This window comes from Acanthaster planci, linkage group LG04 (assembly GCF_054643075.1).
Source record: "Acanthaster planci isolate LZ-2023a linkage group LG04, COTS_SCS, whole genome shotgun sequence".
Classification (NCBI taxonomy): Eukaryota; Metazoa; Echinodermata; class Asteroidea; order Valvatida; family Acanthasteridae; genus Acanthaster; species Acanthaster planci.
Genome location: NC_141780.1, coordinates 15,832,958 through 15,856,913, shown reverse-complemented (window position 1 = coordinate 15,856,913; position 23,956 = coordinate 15,832,958). Strand labels below are relative to the sequence as shown.

The 23,956-nt window shown below is 43.4% G+C and overlaps 1 protein-coding gene across 1 annotated transcript in view; it reads left to right on the top strand.

The window, feature by feature from the left end:
* LOC110974079 (uncharacterized) overlaps positions 1-11,840 on the top strand; it is a 38,034-nt gene extending 26,194 nt beyond the window's left edge. The window contains exons 2-8 of the mRNA XM_022225430.2: positions 3,990-4,243; positions 5,030-5,156; positions 5,679-5,813; positions 7,141-7,261; positions 7,844-7,925; positions 8,016-8,285; positions 8,603-11,840. Coding sequence (XP_022081122.2) covers positions 3,990-4,243; positions 5,030-5,156; positions 5,679-5,813; positions 7,141-7,261; positions 7,844-7,925; positions 8,016-8,285; positions 8,603-9,295 — 1,682 coding nt within the window. The 3' untranslated portion in view covers positions 9,296-11,840. The remainder of the gene's footprint in view (positions 1-3,989; positions 4,244-5,029; positions 5,157-5,678; positions 5,814-7,140; positions 7,262-7,843; positions 7,926-8,015; positions 8,286-8,602) is intronic.
* The last annotated feature ends 12,116 nt before the right edge of the window (positions 11,841-23,956 follow it).

The following is a 23,956-nucleotide window of genomic DNA, read 5'->3' as shown; positions in this document are numbered from 1 at the left end:
GGGTCTTCATGTTAGTGAGTTTTTTCCATATTCAAGCAAAACGTTGGTGTCACTGGAAGAAAACCTCTATGTTACATTGATTTGTGCACAAAAAGTCCTGCATTCTGTAGATTTTGCCGAATTAGATTTTCTTTGCTTTGCCGATTCGTTGTTGATTGTGTATTATAACAATAAGCAAGCCTTTCAATCCCTTTCTCAGAAACGTTCTCCATACGTAAATGTTGGGTTCACACTTTGAAAAGAAAAACCTATACACTGGATGACACTACATCAACAGCGCCCTCATGGCTGTCTGAGGAAGCATGGCTAATTTGAAGTGTTTAAAAAAGTGCACTTTTCAGTCCACTTTACCAAGAATAGGAATGTGTGAAGAGTTTTCGTCCGTCGAAGTGAAAAGAGTTGTAGAGAAAAATGTCGAAGAAAATTCCATTGCATCTGTACTTTAATATCAACCGCTCTGCGAGCCTGACCTTATCCGAATTCTCCAATGAGTTGGATCAATAATGCACTGCGGCACAGGTGGTCTCTCTGCACGTTTTTCATGTGTGCAGCCCGGTGAAGCATAGAGATACTAATTTGCTTCCAGAATATTTTTCGAGGGCAACAGCTTATCCTGCATACCAGACTAGACGAGCTCGCCAACGAGGACAATTCCACTGGATAACCCTGAATAATTCAAGTTTATTTCGCTCCCCTCTCTTCGTGTGTCGAGGATCCATAATGAGAGTTTACATTTCACGTCTTTACTTGCTTGGGAATAAAATGTGGGAAATGGGATATCATTTTATGTCATTTAGAGAGCATTGATAAAAGCAGTAATGAGACAGTAACAACAAGGTGTATAATGTTCCTTCCTTTTCTAGGCAAACAGTTGCTCTGTAAATATCAAGTTGATGCCTCAACATGTTTCTTGTATTCACTTCTTGATGTCGTTGTTTTTCATCAGTCGCTTGCCCGTACCAACGAGTTTAAGTTCTCACCCTTGCCGTTTTGCACGTATTCGGAACACTTTGCCTACTGATCTGATTAACAATTTGAAATGAGCTTCCTTACCTCAGTTTTGAGCTTAAGGCCCACGTTGCCTCAAGCTTTTCGAACTTTAACATTTTTTCGCACCAACTTCTAGTCGTTCTAGCCAGTTTCTGCCCTTATATGACGTGTTTGCAGAATTGTCCTTGTGTCTTTACCGATTTCCTTTTTCGTCTAATTTTTAGTTGCCATTTCCATTCTTGATTTAAATTGGATTTCACTCCCTAGCTTATACAAATGGAAACATGTGTGAGGCTTTGATTGATTCTGCCCAAGGTTTGTCATTTTGGCATCCTAAGAATGGCTATGTCGGGTTCAAGTTCAAATTAGCGTTTTTATATTTAATTTAGAAAACAAAGTTCCTCTCATGAACCATTTAATCCCCATTTTAAAAAAGTGAAAAAAAATTAAAAGGCGAATCTTGAACAGATATCGATGACCGTTAATGACGTTTCAAAGTAAGACCTTACAGGAATAATCAACCAGGCCCCATGTCTAAAATTCCAGCCCTAGACAGGCCCTGCAGGCCTGTATTAATTTCAGGCTACTTGTCACTAGGCATTGAGGGGAAAAAGTTCAAGGTTTGGATAGGGATGATCAGATTATATACGGAGGGACAACATGAATGTTGCTGACGACAGACATTGGTTTCCTGAGGAGAGTCAATGAATAGGGATATTAACAACAACATTGTTAACTTTGGAAGTTCTTTCGTTAAATTTATTTATGTTAATGCATGAATTAAACAGAAATTTCGTCTCAGTCAAAATATTGTTTTTATTATTAGTAGAACAACACAGGGTACTCAAAAACAAGGATTCACACATGTATAATTGAATCACGCAACGACACCCGTCTCGTGTGGAGTGACTTCGATCACTTGTCCTCGGAGGAATGTAAGTAGGCAGCAGTCACAACTTATTCAAAATACTGGTTAAATATTGTTTGGAACGGGCTGTCATCGCACGCTGTCCCCAGCGGATTCTGCTCAGTAGGCAAGTAGCTCCATGGCTTTTTCCCGGTTCACCTGCGGATACGCCGAGGACTTAAGTCAGGACACCGATCGGTGTGAAACTGTTAATTATTTTCAGCTGCAAGATGGGGAAGAGGAACTCGTTTGCCGGTTATTTGAAAGTTTCTCGCCTTACACCGGAGGTGCTCCTAATGAGCCAGCTGACAATTAATCCTTGTTTTGGGTACATCGTTGGTTCGTTGCCTGGTTCTACTTTAGCGATATGTAAAATGTTTCCACTCATTTAACTAAGTTCTGTTTAGCATGGATTTGGATATCACGAGTGTCGCCCTTTGTATTCAAAGGGTCCCGAACCAAAATAACCAGCATACTGCACTGAGCCAGGTACAAACACTAACCCCCAAAACCAAACACCGACCCAAACAGTAACACTGACTCACACCAAAACACAAAACCCAAACCGTATTAGGCAAGCAAAACCAAACCAAACATAATTAACCAAGCCAAACCAAACCAAGCCAAACCAACCAAGCCAAGCCAAACCAAACATAACCAGGCCAAACCAAATCAAACAGAACCAAACTAAATCAAACCAAACAGTAATCCAATCCAAAACTAAGACATTAACCCAATATCACCAAGAACCAACCCAGACCTCAACTTGAACGTGTTGTCCTGGTATCCTGGTTGTAACCTTATATAAAAAGGGCCACTCAGCAGTGTTGATTCCAGCGGCTTGGTTGAGAAGAAATCATTTGAAGTGCTAGTGGAATATTATCAACCGAATCTGGCCGTCATAGCCAAGATATCTCTTAACATGGCTCCAACTATTACAAAATTCCCTCTCTGAACAAAACCCAAGGCACTCGGTCCTGAGAGTGGATTGTGGTGATGTCATCGCAAAGTATCAGAAAAAAGGTGTTCAACTACCCCCCCCTTTCCTGTAGGTTCCGACAAACATAGAGTTTTCGAGACTGGTAATGTCACTCTGCTGTCCGCTAACTATCGTATGGAGAAAAAAACGGGCTCGGCTGGTTAATTTATCGACTCCTAAACCCGGATGTATCGCATCAACCGCCATCAATCCGGGATGACACTGTTCCATTCTCTAGACCCGAGTCTCTGTATCCGGACTGATTGAATTTAATTGAGACATTCATGGGTCGCAAAGATTTCACCTGTCACACTCATTCTGCTCCTTGTTTGCTGCAAAGAGCTCGCCTGTCATCGGAAAGCTTTTAGTCGAGAGGTAGAAGCAAAATTACGCGAAGAGAAAAATCCATCTTCCTTGCGTTGGGCAGTGGACAGAATAAACGGTACGTCCTATTATGGGGATGCATTTCGGGCTTTTGTGCTTCATCGACGGTTTTCATTATGACTAAATTCCAACTGCTTCTGACGGAAACCTTTGCGTGAAGGACGTTGAGAAGAGCCGCAGAATACCAGGCTAATTGTTCCAGTGAGTGTGACCAAAATGGAAGACAGAGTGTCAGGCGTCGGTCACGAACACTGCCGCGCGACGCTGGGCCTGAGATTTACCTGCCTGGGGGAAACCACCTTGGATCACAATCAGAGGCGACATCACGTTCGCGATCCTGAAACGGATATCATGGCGATGCTTTTTGAAAAACGTGACCGAACCAATCATAAGAGGTACTGAAGGCTCCCACAATTTGTCTGCTCTGCAAGAATGGACTACGCAGGCGTGGATTTCTTTTCAAGATATCACAATGCTTCTATTTACCCTTTTGACATTGGAATGCACGTCATCAAAACGAAAACTTTTCGTTGAAAGCATTAATTTTGTATTAATCTAACCATTTCTGGATTAAGCGTTCTATTGACTCAAGTAGATTATCTGCATGCCGGTCTGTTCGTATTGGCCATAAGCCCCCCTTTTTTGGTCTACTCACAGAAACTTTGCATCGACGTATCCTTTACAGAATATCTTAGAAGCTCAACACTGTTGCCTCTTTGATCTTTCCAGGCTGCAGCTCTCATCCCTCAATCCTCAAATCGTCCCGGATCCCGTTTGTGGACTTTCCAGGAACCCTGTCCCCTTCACCGCAGCCTGGAGCCAGCAATGACCCCGACAGCCCCGTCACACCATGCCAGGTCCGGAGAACGCGGGTCCTGAGGTGTGGCGGTTGGGGAAGCCTGGAATCGTTAAATGTCACGGAGGACGGGCAACTCTGGAGGGTCGCCCTCGAAACGGATAAGGCCGTGGGTAGCAGTGTTTTGGTAAATAGATCATTTAATTTTATAGGGTTTTGGGATATTTTGTGAAAGGGTTTGAAAATTGTTAAAATGATATAAATTTCACTTGGAACCAGGTCAGTTTGTGACACTTTCTTCTTCTCTTTTTGAAGAAAACCATCTGGCATCAATTGTTTCGTGTCTCAAAATGAAAATAACACTTTTGTAAACAATTTCAATTTTCAGGGCTTTGTTTACAAGTGGGGTACTTTCGATGTGATGTCATTACAAGATGACAGGACCCATAGGGGGTCACTGTTCACTCTGTGAGCTCAATTTCCTCATTGGCAATAATAATTTAGTGAGAAAACTTTGCTTACTGGTCTGCAGCAGAACATTCAACGAAGTTTGCTTCAACCCCCCCCCCAAAAAAAGCGTTGGTTGGTTGAATGGTTGGTTGAATGGTTGGTTGGTTGGTTGGTTGGTTGGTTGGTTGGTTGGTTGGTTGGTTGGTTGGTTGGTTGGTTGGTTGGTTGGTGGGTTGGTTGGTTGGTTGGTTGGTGGGTGGGTGGGGAGGTGGTTGGGTGGGTGGGTGGCTGGGTGGGTGGGTGGGTGTTTGGATGGGTGGGTGGGTGGCTGGCTGGCTGGTTGGTTGGTTGGCTGGTAGGTTGGCTGGTTGGTTTTAATCTGATTTGGTTTCATTTATAATTCTGAGCCCAGAACGTAGACGTGTCCAAACAATGTGGCCATTCAATCTTGTTTTTAATGGGAGTACCCCTATCGCCATTACCGCGGTGATTAATGTTTATTTTGTGTTATCCACCTGAACAGTGGACTGGCAGCCAAGACGCATTTCAATCGCTGAGTGGCTACGTGTTAAACCTAGAGATTTCATGTCCCAGTGATAACCCAGAAACTACCTCCTGCGCCGTTGTCAAGATGGCTGGAACTAGAGGCTGTAAGTTAATGGGGCTTAAAAAGCCCCTCCCCCACGGGAGGGACTAGCAGGGCTCTTATTGGGGCACATAAGCATGTATTTATGACTTGCAATGGTAAAGTTATACAATGTTATTTCTTTTGTTTTTTCATGATTTTAACAAATACATTATTTTTACATTAAGTGGAGAAAGTAAATCAAGTCGCAACAAACAGAAAAAATGTTTGGCAAATTTGGGATTACCTCGAAGCACTGCTAAAAACATTTCGTGTTTAAATGCAACAGAAAGCTGTGTTCACGCTACTCTTATTTCGTGTCTCTACATTCAATTTTCTCTTGTGTCCCAAAGCGATGTGGCAGATGGATGCCAGATTGTCTCTGGTGATACGAATCCACCGGGTACCAGCGAGCTTAAGATAGCTCTGTCTCTTTGTTAATAGGTGGCCGTTTTTTTGTGCCTATCTGGCGGTGTTATTTGTGTATTGCTTTATTTCCCATGTGAGATCATTTCCAGTGGCATGTTTCATCATTTTTTGATTACAGATGCAGTATCCATGGGCGGCACATCCCCTACGTCGGTTGTGCACGACGTGACGGGAGAGGAGGTTACGACAGAGGGCGCCCTACTCAAATGGCTCGTCACCAGCAATAGCACATCGGCTGGAAATTATACAAAAGGTTTGTCGTACAAGGTTAATACATGGATTTGCTTTCTACTGTCGTGCACCTTCCATTAATTGCGTTTTACATCTTTGGGTAGTACTTGACAGGACTTGTCTTGTTTTGGTGTGGTATTTGTTACATCGTGCGTTTCAGACGAACATGACACTGCAATTTTCACCAGCATCTCTTCTGAGAATTTTGTGGTTCTCGTAAATTATGTTTGTCCTGGCGTTAACAGGTTCTTCGGGAACTATTTCATGATTAACCCTAACCCTCCTCAATCCTTCACCTGTTGGAGGATTGAGGAGGGTTAGGGTTAAAATAGTTCTATAAGAACAAACACATTTTCCCAACATCCCAAATCGAATAAAAGTTTTCTGGTCATGTCACAGACAGACAGGGGGCATAATAACCCCTTACACCTCGTTTGAAAGGGGTCAAATGTACTGAAATTCAACTCAATCTAGCTCAGATAAATTGATTTTTAACTTACAAAAAAATTCTAAACACAATACGCTCCACGGGTCACCATTTTTTCTGCACAAAGTCCATAAAATGTATAAAACATGAACAGTAGGTCCAATTTTACTAAATTAGCGTGAAAGCGTCTACAAGGTGTTACTCCACAACGTCGTGAAGTTTTTGCACTTTTCTTCATTTTTACAACACGCAAGGCACAATAGGAACCAACATGGCGCAAATAAGGTCATATCCGTACATTAAATAGGGTTTTGCATTGGATGGATGTCCAGGCATTATGCGCAGTAAAGTAGATAAAAAATTGATTTATTTCCTCGAAAATGTTGAATAGACTCTGCTAGGTTATGGGGCCGGGAAAAACAAATACACTACAGTGTGTAATACAATGTTGGAACAGAAACACCTTGTACTGTTCCTTCGTACAGGGCATCTCCATCTAAGCCCTATTTTTTTCTGTTGGTTTGGTTTGGTTCACTACGCATAATACACTGTAAACTGGCATAGTTTGTCGGCGGAACAAGGAGCAGTGCATGCATGAGGAATTATGATGACATCATAACTGCACGTTTGTTTTTGAGGGTAAGATACATTACACATTGTTTTAAACGAGTGGACCAAAGCCTCCTAGCTACACTTTGGACGCAATGCAGCTGTCATGGGGTTAGTACTAGCCCATGACAAGTTAGCGGAGAGGTTTGCAGAGAAAAGGTGTCGGAAGGAGAAAGCGTTGGTACTTAGGTGTGCGTGTCACAGGACATGCGTACAGCTAGTGACAGAAGTAATAATGGAAATGGAATTGGCAAAGTAATTTTTTATATTCAATTTTGTTACAGCCTCATTTTTTTCTGCCACTCTCTTGCAGAAATGTCAGACGAGGAGTACCGACAGTTGGAGATGTTGGTGACCGCCGTATGTCTCAGCGTTGCCTTACTCCTATGCGTGTGGCTGACTTGTTTCGCCCTCGAAAAACGGGTCCAAAGCAAGTGAGTGGTCTAATAAGTTTGGCTGTGCGATAGCAGTAGTTTCCCTTTGATAATGCACGATTTTTCTTTAAATGATTCAGGTACCTTTTCCTGTTTTCCTTACAAGTTTCCCAAGACCACCGCCAAATATCAAAGCTCGTTGTCCAGAAACATGTTTGTCTCGTCGAACGATATCGAGTTCAGATAGTTTATTTCTTCCGAGGGAAGGGGAGATGTTGAAAAGGATGATACAGGAAGGGATTGGTATCTTCAAACAGCCTCCAGCCATTTCACAAGCTATTCAATGAAACTGTGACGAAAGCATTCTTTTGTCATTGTTCACCCTGTTACTTGTGACTGGCCTTGTGAAAGGACTTTTGAAAGGGCTTGTGATGGACTCGAATACAACACTGGCCTCAAGTGAAAAGGGCTCCTTGTGAAATGTTCGTAATTCATTGTCAGTGATGACTCTAGCTCCCTGCACCTGAGTATATACAGCCGGAGAGGCTGTGTGGTTAGGAACTTTGCTTTTGTTTGTCCCAACCTTTGTTTTCTTTCAGCCTTTTTAACCTTGGTTCTGTTCAATTCATTCGTTCATTACAGAAAACGTGGCAGCGAAAAGCACTTTGCTTCTCAGACAAGAACGTACACGCATGAAGTATCTCACTGTCGAAAAACGTTGATGGTGAGTTTTGTAATCGGTTCTCCATTTAAAATGTTACTAAGAAACGCAACTAGTTCCTATGCTATTTCCTCAATTTACTTTTTTGGACAGGATGTGTACGATATGCCGATGATTCGCTCCAACGCATCGACGTCAGGGGGTACGGAAGAGGACGAGGCAGCTAGTCTCCCTGTCGTGTCGCTCAAGAAGAAAGAAAAGGAAGCGGCGGCAGCCGAGAAGAAGAGAGATCACCAGGCGAACGGAGAGGACTCGACGTCGCCCTCCTCATCGGAACAGCGCATAGAGACGGGATCGTCGTCGGAGACACTGGCTAGCGAGACGGCAGCTAGCCAAACGTCCTACCTTGGCGTGCCTGGAAAGGTGAGCAACGTACGTTGTGGAGTTGTCTAGACTCGCTCAATTAAAACATCTAGAAAGGGTACAATGTCGAGCTTTCTAGCAGAATTGAATGCGCACTTTTGGTACTAGCACCTTCCTTCGGTGGCAGCGATAGTTTTGTAAACAGAAAACGACCGTTTCAGAAACCAAAAATCCCCTTGCTCAAAAAGCAGGATCAGTCACTTGAATTACTTACATCGCAACCTAAAAATTACAAACAGTGGCTGCGCGACGAAAGACGCAACATTGATCTTTTCAAGCTTTTTAGATAAGGTCTCTCTTCTTTAAAACTCATACAGAACTCAAACGATCCAGAGTTCAAGAATTGGCGGCCCTGTGCTAAGCAGCCGCCATCTGGAGCCGCCAAGTCCGCTTCATCTCTCTCCCCGATCAAGAAGAAGAACCCTCCGGGTATTCTGAAGAAATCTCCCAACACCAGCCCGACGCGGTCACCGACCAGGTCGCCGTCTATGGCCCGCCGGTCGCCCACCAAGAAGGGTATCCTGATTAAGCGGTCGCCGACCTTGCACATGCGGTGGAAGGGCGTAGTGGCCCGCCATTTTCAGCAGTCTCAGGCCCAGCCGCAGAGCCAGACCCAGAGTGGTGAGGGGATAGAGATGCGGGTCGTGAACGGTCTGACGGCTCAGGAGCCCCACCAAGTGCCCAAGCGATCGATTCTAAAGCACGGCTCCCGCTGGAGGGCGCTCGCCCCCAAGCTGGCACCCATGGTCCGTGCGGAGGAGATGGACGATGACGTCCCCAAGCAGGACGATGACGCCAAGCACCGTGTGGTGATCAAGTGCGAGATCCACCACGAGGACGAGAGACGGGAGACAGACCTGGACTCAGACGAGAAAGCCTACACGGAGAAATCACCGCTCACCAAGAGCATAAAGATGGTGCTTGACCCCAGGCTAGACGCGCCAAACAAGAAAAACTGCATAGAGTGGCGCCGCGAAGAGTACGACGGTGTGCCATGCACTGACGTTTGATGGTGCATTGCATTGTGGGATGCTGATGCACCGTGCTGATCTAGTATCAACTCATGAATATGCAATCTGGCTGGATTGGAGCAATCTTTCAAAATAGTTTACTTTTGGTAAACGTATTATTATGAATATCGTGAAAACTTCAGTGTACACAGTTATTCTTCGAGATTTACCGAACTGAACAGCGACGATGCACCACGACGTTTCTGTCTTAGCTGACAATTTGGAAGCATTAATTATTTGTGACCTGACGGTCGGATGAACATGACGCTGTGAAGTGGTCAGATACACTTCTTGTATAATTATTTTGTCCATTTTTATCAACAAATCATAAAGTATCATACTCGTATTGGTATCGTGTGGTAATTTGTCCTTTTGGACACGGTGAGAATCAATATGATTGAGTTTTAGTAAAATAACTTTCAAATGACTCATACCATGAAATAAAGATTTCATCTTTCGATGTGTATTAATACTAATGACAAGAAGAGATAAAGTCAGGTGTTTGTGTAGACTGCTGAGGTAACACGAACACAGTGTAATTCAGCCCGGTGCCTCAATACTAACTTCTTGAAAACAAAATCGTTTGTCATCTGACATTTGGCCCAACGATTTCACTGTACCCTTAACTCCACAGGCTCATGAGCACCTCACTCATTGCGTACAGGCAAACTGTACATGTACAAAGAGCCTATTAGTTACCTGAAGTCAGGGTAAGGGGGCGAGTGGTTTCCAAAGACGACTTAGACGACGACAAGGACATCGACAGGTCTGGAGAATACCCGACATAATTGACAAGAACTTTCTTTTTTTCTGTTCCGTTTCTCTGTATCCGATATCCATTACTTTTTCCAGTGCATTTCGATAACCTTAATACTCGTATATCTAGAGCCTCAGTCAGACCCTGGCCCCCCAACTCGGCAAAGCCTTCATCGGTAGGTCCAACAAGGACGTTATTTCCCCCTCCTTTCGGGGTTGAGAAGAAGGACGACTGTTTTTAGTACTCTTTAATTTGCCTTCCTTCCCGATGCGTGTAGAAGTTAAGCCTCACCTCGATCTTGGACAGACCACGGAGGTATGAAGAAATCCCCCATCCTTCCACCCCCCCCCAATAAAAATAGGTTGTGGATCCGCCCTTGAAAGCCTCTCAACGCCATTCCCAGGGCTATGGCCTCCCGTCTTCTATTACCCGTTGGCGTCATCCTTACAACGGCCATCTTTACCATCGTCCCCGTCACCAACTTTAGTACTACTGGAATTAAGCATCTTTTATTTTCGTCCTACCATCATCCCATTGCTCCGTATGACTGTATCTTCACGGAGTTACGGGGACGGTACCTTTGTGCCACACTTTGCGTGAACAGAAGATCTGCGCATCTGGAAAGAACAGGCTTCAGCAGTAAAGCCCAGGTAAAACTGTCACGATTTTGGCCCCAGTAACCCTCGATTAACCGTAGGGGCCATTTGCAACTTCTTTAATACGGAAACGGACAGTTGTTCAACGGTAAGCCTACGGATATTAAGGACACGAACGTCAAGCAGATTCATCACGTTTGCGCCGTGATATGTTACGATCTAGTACGATGTCGACGGTTCTCGTCCGCTAGAATCGGAAATAAGCTACGGCAATTACAGACGATTATTCACGTTTCAATTACGAGTGTTGTTAGATTAATGAAGATTTATCACCTGCATTTATACTTAGCAACCGTCTCAAATTTGAATTACGATTGCACTAGGATTTCTCCGCTTCTTCGTCGCTTCACCATTGATAGTTTTGAACATCTTCAAAACTGCTGTGGCCCTTCCCAACCTTAAAGGATCACCCTCAGTTCCTCCGGAATCTCGCATCTACCGTCATGCATGCGTCCATGATTTGCTACGCTTAACCAAGACTTTATAAACCGGTAGCTGTTCGGGCCAAAATTGTGACGATTGTGACGACCTGGGTTTCATCTAAACTTTCAGAAAGGTTGAGGCGATTTGCAGGCAGGGAAAGAAAGCCGAAACTAAAACGTCGAGCAATCGGGCATACTAGACAAAGACGCGACGCTGACGGACCGCTTAGAGCATGTAACCAACACGTTTCAGTATTATGCACTTTCCAAATAGCAAGCACTTAAAAGTGATTATTGTCAAGAAATATCCGAGTAAATCACCGAGGCATTGAAAATGTGGCAAGCACTACGTACTTGAAGATTTATGCTAAGAGTTCTACACGTACTCATATTAAGTTATATTTTGAATGTGTATGAGTTGTATCATATCTTTATTGTAATTATGGCCGCTGGTTATAGTGTACTGAGGAAAGATAATGTTATTTGTCACACCACCACTTTAAACAATTGCAATAATTATTTGTAGGCTCTTACCAAAATGTTCCTTGATCAAGTCTGACAAAATACTCCAAGAAGAGATGTTAAACTTTGCATATTTAGATCATACGACTATTCCCACCACATTTTGGCACGTTACTAAGACGCAGCGATTCTTGCCCTTTGTATCCATTACACAGTATAATAAAGAGATGACATTCCTGGTCACTTTATCACAGGGGTGGGTGTGTTTTGAGTGCTTTTGTGGGGTACCAGAACAATGGGAAGTACCCCACACAAGGAACATTTGTTGCACTTGTGGGGTTCTTAGACCTTTATTTAACGAAACTGATATTTGGAATTTACTCAAAACGAAGGAATTTTTAAAGTGAAATTAACGCAAATTGAGTTGTTATATTTAAGGGACGTTCGGTCGAAATTTCAGCTTTTTTGATTCAGGGCCAAATGGAAGCATTTAGAGAATTGCACTTCACACATTAATTTTTTTACTACACAAGAACAGAGGAAATTCCCACAAGGATACAAATGTAATGGTTACGAGCATGTGTGAGGGGGAAGAGTCCAATAATAAGTGATGTCACAATGGAAGTAAACACAGAATTGTACACCTCCCTGGTCGAACAAATAAACTACAGATCAGCGGCTTTTAGTGTTACACTCAGTTTAGTCAAACAAATTCCTTCAAAGTTTTAAAAATCGATTCGGTAAAAGAAAATATAGGAAGAACAAAAATGATTCAGTCAACCATGAGGAGATGAGCCTATTCCTCCTTATCATAACGAAACACATTTTGAAACTATATACTAACTTGAGCCCTCTTGAAAACTTGGTATTTTCTTATTCTCACTCCCAAGGAAGCTTGATCTATGCTGTTATCACATGACAGGCACTGCTTCTAATTAAAGAGGGTGTCAGTTGCGATGGAATGTAGCTTATGATGGCAACATCCCTCGTGTAACTAACGACCTTGCGAGCGTTGATAAGGCGTTCCAATTCAGCAAAAAACGATGCGGCCTATGTTGTCAAAACCCTGAGAATGAGATTGCAAGAAGACCGTAAGTTCGTTTTACAGCGACTGGTTTGGTGCACTGCATTGTTCGTAAATGAGGGTGGTCGATATTTCATCAACTAGATAAAAAAAAAACAGTTTGTTTTTTTCATGTCCGCTTTTGCTTTGGCTATTGGGAGAGTCTGTGCGTCAAAACAGGCGGATCCGAAAACAAGTTAGGGGGTATTTTGTTGTTATTATTTAGAGGACCTTAGCATTATCTTTCTGTGACCTCTATGGAAGTTGACGCTTAATTTGGGAGCTTTTGGGAAGGAAAACGAAAAAGTCCAGAAATATCCCCCCCCCTTCCGATCTGCCAAGGTCGTAGAACGCCACCATCGGCCAGAGCATGACACGATTCAGCATCCAGTCGATGCCATCCTCCTCATAGGGGTGAAGGAAGAATTGCAGATCAAGATGTGTTCACTTTTATTCGCAAAGGGGGGATTCTAGGGCAAAAACCGAGTCAAAACAAGTGAGAAAAAAATTGCGAAACAGTTTAACTTGGTACAATGGTCTAAAAACAACACCACCGTTTTTCCTCTTTTGCTAGTAATTATCACTAATTTAAAACTGTCAATAAATTTATATGTTCAAAACTCTCTCTGGGAACATAAACTTGAAAAGACATTGGTGCATATTGATAACATACTGAAAGTCATAATAATGACAGTAACCAAACTTTTTCAAAAATATGGAAAGTCACGGACGATGTGTACCGTAGAGGGCGCTGCAGGTAACTCACAAGCAGCTCATCTGCTCGCAAGAAGCCGAATGAGCTCGAGCACGTTCTAAAGTTGTATTAGACTTGTAAAACTTATTCTCTGCGAGGGATTAAATTGACAGCGGAATTAGCCCATATAGACTGTAGTCACAAATAATATCCACTTAGGCTGGCATTTCTTGCCCAGTATCCAGCAGAGGCAGGTTTTTTAGAGGAGAGGGTAAGGACCTTGCAGTCACTGCACCCGTTGTCATGGAGACTGCATCGTAAACCTTGGCAATATCCTCTTACACTTTGGCGCCTCGTCACCGGATGAACTTGTCACTTGTTTCCGAACTCCCTTTTCCTCCTCGAACGTATCCACTCTGCCTTTTTCTGCCCTCTCTTTCTCTCTCTCTCTGCCTTGTAGTTGGTGTCGAGAGGCGAGACATGTTTTAAGACGTCGCCCTTGGCGAAACCTAATCCAGCGGCTTACGCGCACAGGGAGGGGTCGTTAACGTTGCCTACACCGCGTGGGGAGGGTACTCAAACAGATCATCTCGTGCTTGTTTCACTGAGTTAATTTTGTTCTCTTTTCCCTTTTATTCCACGGACTACCTTCTATACATCAAAAATTATCAAAATAATACGCCTTTCACAACACCATTTGGATTTAACCAATATGGTCGCCACAGGTCTTTTCAAGTCTAAGGGTAGTTAGGGATTACGTATGGGTGTGTAGGGGGAGGGGTTTAACTACTGTGCGCATGCTATGCGCACAGGGCAAGAGCGTATCCAGCGGGGGCGTGGAAATTGAGGTTGCTTCGTCCCTCCAGCCTGCCATGCTGCTTGGGGAGGTGAATGCGCCAACACTTTGGAAACGGCACTTCCCCGTTTCTTGTAGAGTGGAAAGCCCTCCTACGTTTGAGAAAGATTGGACAGTCGTTTCTAGGAGTAAAATAATACCAATTTGCCACCCTCTACTTTTAAGGGGGGGTCGGGGAGTAAAAGTTAGGATTTTGTGCAAAGTTAAATATACATCTGAAAACATCAACCGGAATCTGTTGTATTTGGATCTTTCGAGCTCACGAAAAAGGAGAGTTGTATTGATGGACCAGCGTGAAATTCCAATGTGCCATTGTCGTCTGCTTGGAGTACTTCTGATCGGAGCGTACCCACGTCCTTGGGGAATGAAAGAGGATACTCCATGGTCTCTGGCTTCTCTCTCTAATGCCCTTGTCCCTTCTTCCTACCCGGCACTCAGTCCATTTCCACCAAAACAATGACTTCAAACATAGAGAGACCCAGCACCCTGAAGGTCAGCATTACGCGCGCGGAATTAACTATGCATGCAAAAAAAAAAAACCTCGTCAATGCCAGTGCTTTCAGTGACGTGCATATTGTACATTCTTACGATGATTTTGGCCGTTCTGTCCTGGCCTCGTGAAACTGATACTCAGTAAAAGTCGATGAGACGACTCACTGGGGCATCCCCGGAAGTGCATTGATACGTGATGTTAAAAATCCAACGAGGTTAGACTGCTAACACTTACAGTTCACATGGATGGAGCTTGATAAAGTCATTCTGAGCTCAGGTGTATTTCTCATCACATTTCAATTCGGGAAGTGGCAAGGTGAGAATCGATCCCCTGTGAATTATTAACCGAGAGGAAAAGAAGGTGCGTGAAGTGACCATTCATTTTATATCAGCGTTAGTTAGTAGGGGGCCGGCGAAACTTGTTTTAGGAAAGGAGGGGGTGTTGGTGGGTTTGGACAGTGGCGCACCCGGGGGGGTCCTCAGGAGCTTAGTATTTCTAACACTTTATAAAATATACATATATATGTATACATGTATGTTTCATAACAGACTTTTGTTAAATGATAGTAAAACAGAGTTTATTTGTCTAATTGAGACGAAACAACAATTGTCTAAGAAAAACATTCTTTCCATTGCTGTCGGTGAATCTAATACCGTGCCAGTACATGATGTTATAGGAATCTCGGTTCATGGTTTGATTCAAATATGTCAATGTCAACTCATATTACAATAGTCTCCTCTGCTGTTTTCAATCATCTTCATAACATTAAACGCATTTGTAACCAGTCGTCTTGATTAATGTAATGGATTACCCTATGGGTTGCCAAATTGCCAGTTATCCAAGTTACACAGGATTCACAAAGCTGCAGCTTTGCTGGTAACGAATTCTCTCCGATGGCGCAATGTACACGTACCTCCTATCCTAGCAGTTTACACTAGCTTCCTGTTAACTTTAGGATTGATTTTAACATTTTACTCATTGTTTTTAAATATTCACACGGCCCGTCTCCCATGTATTTAAGCTAGTTAATTACTGTCTGAAGTCAGCATCATATAAACCTCAGGTCATGTCAACAGGTGGAGTTTTATTAGAAACTCCTAATGGTAACATGTTGGTTACACTAGGTAGCCATACTTTCTCTTCGGCCGCTCCTACGCTGTGGAACAATTTACCAGCTGACATTAGAAATGTGAACACACAAAGTCTTTTTAAAACTAAACTCAAAACTTGTCTTTTTGGTGGCATGTAATGTAGTGTGGTTTTTAATTAAATATCCGTTTAGTTGTACTGTAACTGTCTTCTGTATAGATTATATTCCCCGGGCTTATTCCTTATTCATTATTCGTTGCCTAGTTGTATTGAATACAAGAAGGATTCAGAGATATGTAAGGGAATTGCTCTGTGACTCTGAAATATTCGGCTTCAAATATGACACGTACAGTTAAATATCCAAAATGCCTTTCTTTTCTTGGCAGAGTGCTGGCATGTATCATACATGTGCCTCAGCTTTTTGGTTCCTATTAAAGTAGAAAACGCGTGAGTGCCTTCATTTTGGTCATGCTATCAGCTCCCATAAATCATTCACTTTTTTATTTCAAATTACCGATATTTCGGAGTCTTTTTGGCGCCAACGTAATTCCACATGTCTTGCATGATTGATAGTCGGTGGAGATCATCTACAATGCACTCAGCACATTTATAGCCCACGCATGGCGAACAAGAAGCGTTCCGCTACATAAGTACTCCTTCGCGGACACCTGAGGCCTGCAGGAAACCTTGTCAGGCCTATAGTTAATAACTAAAAAGGCCTGTAGTTGCTGCCCTCTAAGCCTAATTATAGTATCATGAAACAATACTGTAACCTCAGTTACTTTCTATAAGTTACTGAAGTTACTGAAGTACTGAAGTAGATCCAACCATTTCTTTTAATCACTGACCAACGACTTGACAACTTGGCCGGAGGATTCGTTTTCATTTGCACATGCATACCGCCATGCATTTCCAAGATGGTTGGCTGTTGTGCCTAAGGTAGCTCTAATCGATCGGAAAAAGACAACAGACGTATCAAAGTTGGACGAAGGATGATTACGGTTCGTGCGTAAACACGCTGCAATAATGTGTACCTAAGTGCGCAAAGCAAACTTTTGAAATACGATAGACTTGGGAAACGAAATTTCGAACCGTCGAAACTCTTTGCAGAGGGAAATTTATCACGACTTGTTTAGGTCGTCTTTGGGAAAGAAACCGCTCATAATTTGACAGCATGGCGCTTCTCTAAAACGACTTCTTGTTGAGCTTAACCGTGGAAAATGAAGGGGTTAAAGAAATCAGCTAAGGTCGGAGACGGAGACAAAATTTGGAAAAGCTTTCACAACACGCGATTCCTATGGCCTATTTGCCACCTCGTGTCAAAATGTGTTCAATACTGTCCACTTAGCTCCTGCCCATCGCTCTAGCAGGGTGCTTTGAAGGGCAGCTGCTTCAGGATGCACGACGTAATTTCTGTCGAATACTCACTGAGTTCAGAGTCCATTCATCAGTACCAAAGGTCAGCACTTCCCCTGGCGCGTGACACGTGCGCTCTGCACATATTTGGCTTAGGGGTGCACTGAACTAATTCAAGCTCCATTGAAAATAGTGTAAAATCAACCAAGTTTGGAGCCCCATGGCAGGCAACTGAAGTCCCTGAGGCCTCTCAAACAAAAATCAATGTGCTGTTTGGTCCTTCAGATTTCATTTGATTTTCAATTTTTAGTAGGTTAACCAATGAATTTTTTAATTATCCGCCCAAAACAAACTCACCCCCCAAAAAGTGAATGTTGCCAAGCCCTCCCAGCGGCCATTTTTCAAATGACATCCCTCACCTTCCTGGGGCTCTTCTGACTAATTTTCAATCCCATTTTTGTCTGCTTTGCCCCCAGATGGGTGCCCCTGAATCTACAGAGATGATTCTGGGCCATACTGACACAATTCCACCATTTCCTGGCCCAAACAGACCCCTCTTTTCGAAACAATCTCTGGGGGTACTTTTTCTGCACCTCGGCCTGGCGGAGAATTTTCCTTGAATTGGGACACTGCACCCTTAGGGGTGCACTGAACTAATTGAAGCCCCATTGAAGACAATGTAAAATCGACCACGTTTGCAGCCCTGGTGCGGGCGACCGAAGTCCCTCAGGCCTCTCAAACAAAAAACAAAGTGTTCTGGGGTCATTCAGCTCTCAATTGATTTTCAATTTTTAGTAGGTTAACCAATGAAATTTTTAATTATCCACCCAAAACAAACTCACCTTCCAAAAAGTGAACGTTCCCAAGTCTGTCAGCGGCCATTTTTCAAATGACATCCCTCCACCTTTTCAGGCTCTTGGGACAATTTTTCAGTGGCATTTTTCTATGCTTCGCCCTGGGATGGGAGCCCTTGAATCTAGGGAGTTCATTCTGGGCCATTCTTTTACAATCCCACAAATTCTTGAGCCACACAATCTCCTTTTTTCCAAATAAACTGTAGGGGTACTTTTTGAGCGCCTCGGCCTGCCCAAGAATTTCCCTTGAATTGGGCAGTGCACCCTTAGGGTAGCAGGTACAGGTAACCCGACTGCTTCACGCGTCATGCAGTAAGTGTGACGTAGGCTACATCTTCGACCCTGGACGAAGTTCTGAGAATGGATTGGCCCTTCTTCAGCACTTTACAAGCACAGTGGGGATGTAGTCTGACTCCCAGACCGAAAGATATCCACTATTTGGACAGATATTTTTCCGGTATGTAGCCATCACAGTCACGTTTTCGAAAATTGCCAAAACTGGCTGACGATTTCCGAACCCACGTTAGGTACTCGTACTGTCGTCAGTACATGTATCCACGCACACTGGCCGTGGGCACAGTTGTTTTTCTTGGCAGAGTTTCCCACTGTCAAATTGCAAAACGTTCAGTTGATTTGTGTCTTGTGTATTATTTTTTTCTGATCTCCACTTCTAAAAAGTTTGATCATGTCAGTTAACACTAACACACTTGTGTGCGATGCATCTACAAAGAAGAGAAGCATGACGTAGTTTTTGTAGCTGGTGCTACTTGTCGATACAGCAGGGAACCAGCCTAGGAACCAGCGAATGCTGTTCACGTTGAATAGCGCCTCCTTTTATAAAATTGCACATGTAGATCGTTGGCCATAAGCCATTTGCGAGTTAAATTTGAATAAAATCTGGTGCACAGAGTTATCTGACTGCACAAAACATCATGATTTAAATTCCCTAGACTAAAGACACTGTTGCAATACCACCTGATTTGGGGCAAGCTTTCGCATAGCGACCACCATCCTTGGAATGGACTGGTTCCTTTGTGCCCTTCTTATCCATTGAGAACAGTGTATTGTTGCAAGGCGTCTATTATGTAAATAAGCAAAAGCTTGCCCCAAATCACGAGGTATAGCAACAGTGGTTTTAGTAAGGAGAATTCAAGTTGTTATGTTCACGTGAATTTGAAGCACTCGGTGTACCAGATTTGGGTCAAAGTTAGTTCGTAAAAGGTTTATTTGAAATAGACCTAATGGCGCCAAAACATAGGCGTCGTAAGGGGAGGGGGCAAGGGCAGCTTCTCCCGAAAAACAGAAAGGGAAAAAATGGGAATCGAAAAAAAAAATTAAAAATGATAAAAGGGAATGAAAAGTCATTAACAACCTTGAAAAAGCTCAAAAATGACCCCATCGCACAGTTAACAGCTTATAACTCCGTAGCTGATAAGAGATTTACCCCCGGCCCGGAAATTTTCCCCTTGGAAAATAGTGGTTTACTGACCCCCCCCCCAAGTCCTGGAGACGCCCACGAGCGCCATGAGTACCTTACACAACTGGATCGGGCAGACTCATTTGGGTTATCAGTCTTTTTAATCCGTATGCTTAGGCTATGGACAATCGCCCCACAGGCAAAGCGACATCAAATACAAACAAATCAGCCTCACGACCCTTTTTAATATTATTTCCTTTGAAGTTGAGCCGTGTGGGAACAAAACCCTCATCCAGTGAGCCAAAATAGAAACCAAATAATTCAATTGGGATTATTAAGAGAGACTCAAAGTCAGCAGTGCACTTCGATCACCAATGAACTTTTGCTGGATTAATTTCTGCCAATGACGCTCAAAATACACGTACTACGGAGTGGGGTACGTTTACGCCCACCTGACCCAAGTTTAACGACAGCTAGTACAATGATTTGAGGAGCAAGGATCTGGTTGGCAATTGTGCCGTCGCTTCAGATTGAACCACTGAAGAGCTGGAGTAAAAAAAAGCTGAGATTATGTATGATGTGCAAGAGGTGGATGGCCTGGTGGCAGTCCCATTTCGATATTATGTTCAACCCAATCAAACATCTAAAAGGGGAATGATAAAATGTTTAGACAAATTCGACATAAAGCCAAAGCCTTTCAGGACTCCTTCTTTGTTACAACTGTAGACTGGAACAGATTAACAGCTGAGGTGGAAAACTCCCGATCCTGGGAATCATATGAAAATAAATTTCATTGAATAAGTGTCATCCATCCACTCCACACGTAGCGTGCTCTAAAAGTTAGCGGGATGTGTCAGAAGATGACAGGCTGCTGACTAAATGATACAGAAACCACATCTGTCATGATTCCATGTAACCATGGAACCGCAAGTTAAGGCGCAACTGGGGTGTTCATCCAATAGGAACTTGTTGGACAAAGTCACCAACGAACAGGATAGGCACGGTTGTAAAAGTCTAGGGAGGGTTTTGCTCCTCTTTGGCCGCAACGTTCCTCGGGAAAAAACAATCAGGTTTTAAGATACTACACTTGCAAAATAACGCATAAATAAAATAAAGCTTCGGGGCTGGGTTGATGACGCGAGCATCATCCAGCTATGAAAACGGTATGATACTCCACTCTTTCTCTAAGAGCTCCAAGTAAAACGAAACCATAGAATACTCTTCGCGACAAATTATATCATGGCACGACGTCTCTACGGCTGTTTCGTGGCCTTTCTGTTCACCCATGCATCATGCCTTGATGACTCGTGTAAGTGGTCGATTAACTGCGGGCCATTCGCTCAAAATGACCAGTCTATGTCCTCACTCCCATCGACGTCTGTTCCTTGGATGGTAATTTAATTCTTTCGAATAGATTACGACCCAAATGCCCCTCTTTGAAGCACACCAGTTCTCTATCCGCTGTAAATTACATTCTTTTCTCTTACTCTGTTCGAATGGAGGCCAGATAAAGATGAAGTGGACACATAATGCAATGCCACAGCTAAAGTAACGTTTCATCATGCCCACACTGCACTGCCACGAATATATACGCTGGGAAAAATTCCGCGAGACGTTTTTTGGAAAGACATTTACGACCTATGTCAAGTTCTATTTTCTTTCTGTCGAAGAAAGTGATGAATTAACTGATCATAGGGCAGAACCGCAGGAGACCTGGCACAAGGCTGGGGCGGGGATTAACAAAATAGGGCGCCTCAAATAAAGAGGAACCGGTGAACAAGAGCGGGGCATATAAAAGGAACGGGTGAGAGCAAAACAAAAGAGAGGGGCAAAGGTGTCTATTATTAAAAACAAAACCAAAACAAAATCGACAAATAAGCGAGTGTACCCACCTGTGGATCTTCTTCGATACTTCCAACCCACACATACAGTTGAAATATCCGAAAGGATTCAGTTTATAATTCATCGGAACGTTCGCATATTGGATCACCGTTGAGATATCAACTGTAATCGGCGAGGAAAATGTTGCCATAATGGCAATATAAGCCATCCTTGGCCACAGAAACACCGGGTGATCGTAAGTTCACAGGAAAAATCGTCCGTGGTAGTCACAGTCACACTGTTTACACATTTACAAGGGTGGACCTAGAAGCAAATTGGGGGGGCTAGGGTGACCAAAAACTTTGGAATTACTTCTTCATGGTCTCTAATGGCCTTTCTAGAGGCTACTTGAGGGACTTTTTACACGTTTTGATAAGACAGGGAAATGGGAAAAGAAAAGAGAATCGCTTTTCTCTTTTAAGATAACCATAATCGAAGAATAACCAACTCTTCACTTGTTCGCGAAGCTTTGGATAGGTCATTTTCTGATGCCTACACTCCATTGCAAAATAGAGCCATTTTGGAAGAATCTGTGTTGTCCAAATTTCCTAGTAATAGGGCCTAGGGCCTACAAGCCGACAGTCATGTTGGTGGCTTCCACCCCTCTGTTCTACAAACTCTCCCTCCAGCCGCAGAACACTCTGAGGGGAGCGCAAACGGTGATTTGGTCAGCGCGGGAAATCTGGGGCCTAAAAACTGACCTGCAGTACCATCAAGCACAATAGCGAATTAAAACTTCGTTCAGTGACCTTGTCCCAATCAACTGGCAACGGCCCAATATGGCTACGGGAGCCTCACAACGGTAACTCCTTTCCGCCTTAAGCAGGAGCACACCCTCATCGGTAGAAATGTGCCATGTTGGTTGGAGTGGTTCACTTTTGTGGGGGCGACGCAACAGCAACGTATGCATTTCAGGGTTGTTTGTGGACCAGCGAATCGAATTTCCCACCAAAAGAGCCTCGGTAGTCAGGGAACTTGCGCCCTCAAGCTCGGGGGCCCATAGGCCGAGTCTAATGTAGCCGCAACCAAAACCTTCGAACACAGCCTTATTACTTGGCTGAAGCCTCAAATTATGCTCGAGTCTATGGTTATGGATGTAGGCCTAAGCTCTTTCGACAGCGTAGTGTGTACGAGTATTTCCAGCTGCAACGAAGTAATTCATGCATCGCTTTATAAGTTGAGTTTGACGAGTCGGAAAAAGTGCCCTCTTCTAGGATAGTCATACGATCATAGACTCGTAGACAACCTGAGTGATTCAAGGCTCTCCACACTGGGAGTAGCTTCATTTCTTAAATTTCTTCCAGACATTGGACACCGTTTCCATTAAGTCCTCCAACTTCAATTCCATACCTCCAACGTCCTATGGAAAAAAATAACTGTTACAATACAGTACTAGGAGAAAGGAAAGGCGGGAATAAACGAAAACGTATACAGCAAGATCTCCAAATAGACCTAATCCTATTGATTGTTTAAAGCTGTAGGGTGCAATTACCCCCCCCCTGCATCCCCACCAAAAGAGCCCTGCCCTCCTCTTTGTAAAGCCAGTATTTTGCTTTGTCTCTTTATTGTAAGACTTTCAGCTCAACTTTTGATACACATTACTATGTGTAACAGCAATGCAAACAAGATCTAGATACGTGTACTTCTTTTCATTAGATGTAACAATAAGGTGATATTTAACTTGATCCGCAACAAAGTTTTGAAGAAATTTTGGCCATAACTATTGTTCAAACAAGCTACAAGCAGGTAACAAGTCGAACGTACTCCTAGGAAATGTAGAAAAGTTAGTGTTAAATATATTTGTACACAGAGATACGAAGGAACAGCTGTTCTGCCTTATGATGACACGCCCTTTAGCTCATGAATATGGAAATTCATTAGCATAAAAAGTAAAAGGTTGAAGTTATTATTTTTTTTACTGTCATTAAGTCTGAGTAACATTGCCAGAAAGTCATAAAAATCCTGTTTCACGTCTTCCTCAATAAAACTTGTCGCCATGTACACACGTAAAACTCAATCAAAATATTCGCAAGGGGTTTGGTGCGCAAGTTCAAATGTCACTTATATAGAATGAGCAATGGCTAAGTTAAGTTTAAAGTGCTACAAAGACGACACTTGAAGAATGCTCGCCACTCAACAAAGTTTGCCTGTAAAGGACTATACCATCGACACTTCCTGCCCACGCAGCCTCCCGTTAATGAGAAATGGTAATTACATGACATTTTGACCATGCATGGATAGCTACAGAACACTGGGGGCTTTCGATTTCACTAGTGTCCATTCCCAAAACAAAACCCACTTCCGTAATTAACTGGAATGGGCACATCCATCTGAATTTTCAATGCTGTTTTCCCAAATACTACTCCGCCTGCACCCAACGATTCATCACAATGACATGGTTCCACTCTCTGATCAGTCATGCTTGTCGGCGCGTGCACCGTATGCGCGTGCTTGCAAATGCAATGATCACACCGTGGGGCATACATAAGAAAACGCTGAGCACTTAATCACCGGCGGCTTTAATTGCCAGCATGTTGACAAATTGTCCGAATTCGTCTGGGGATGTTTTATAAGCTCCGTGGCTTGGGGGAACTAAGTTCCGACTTAACCACTGCCGAGGCGCCAATCGTTGTGTCGTTACGCCTAACCCCCCCCCCCCTT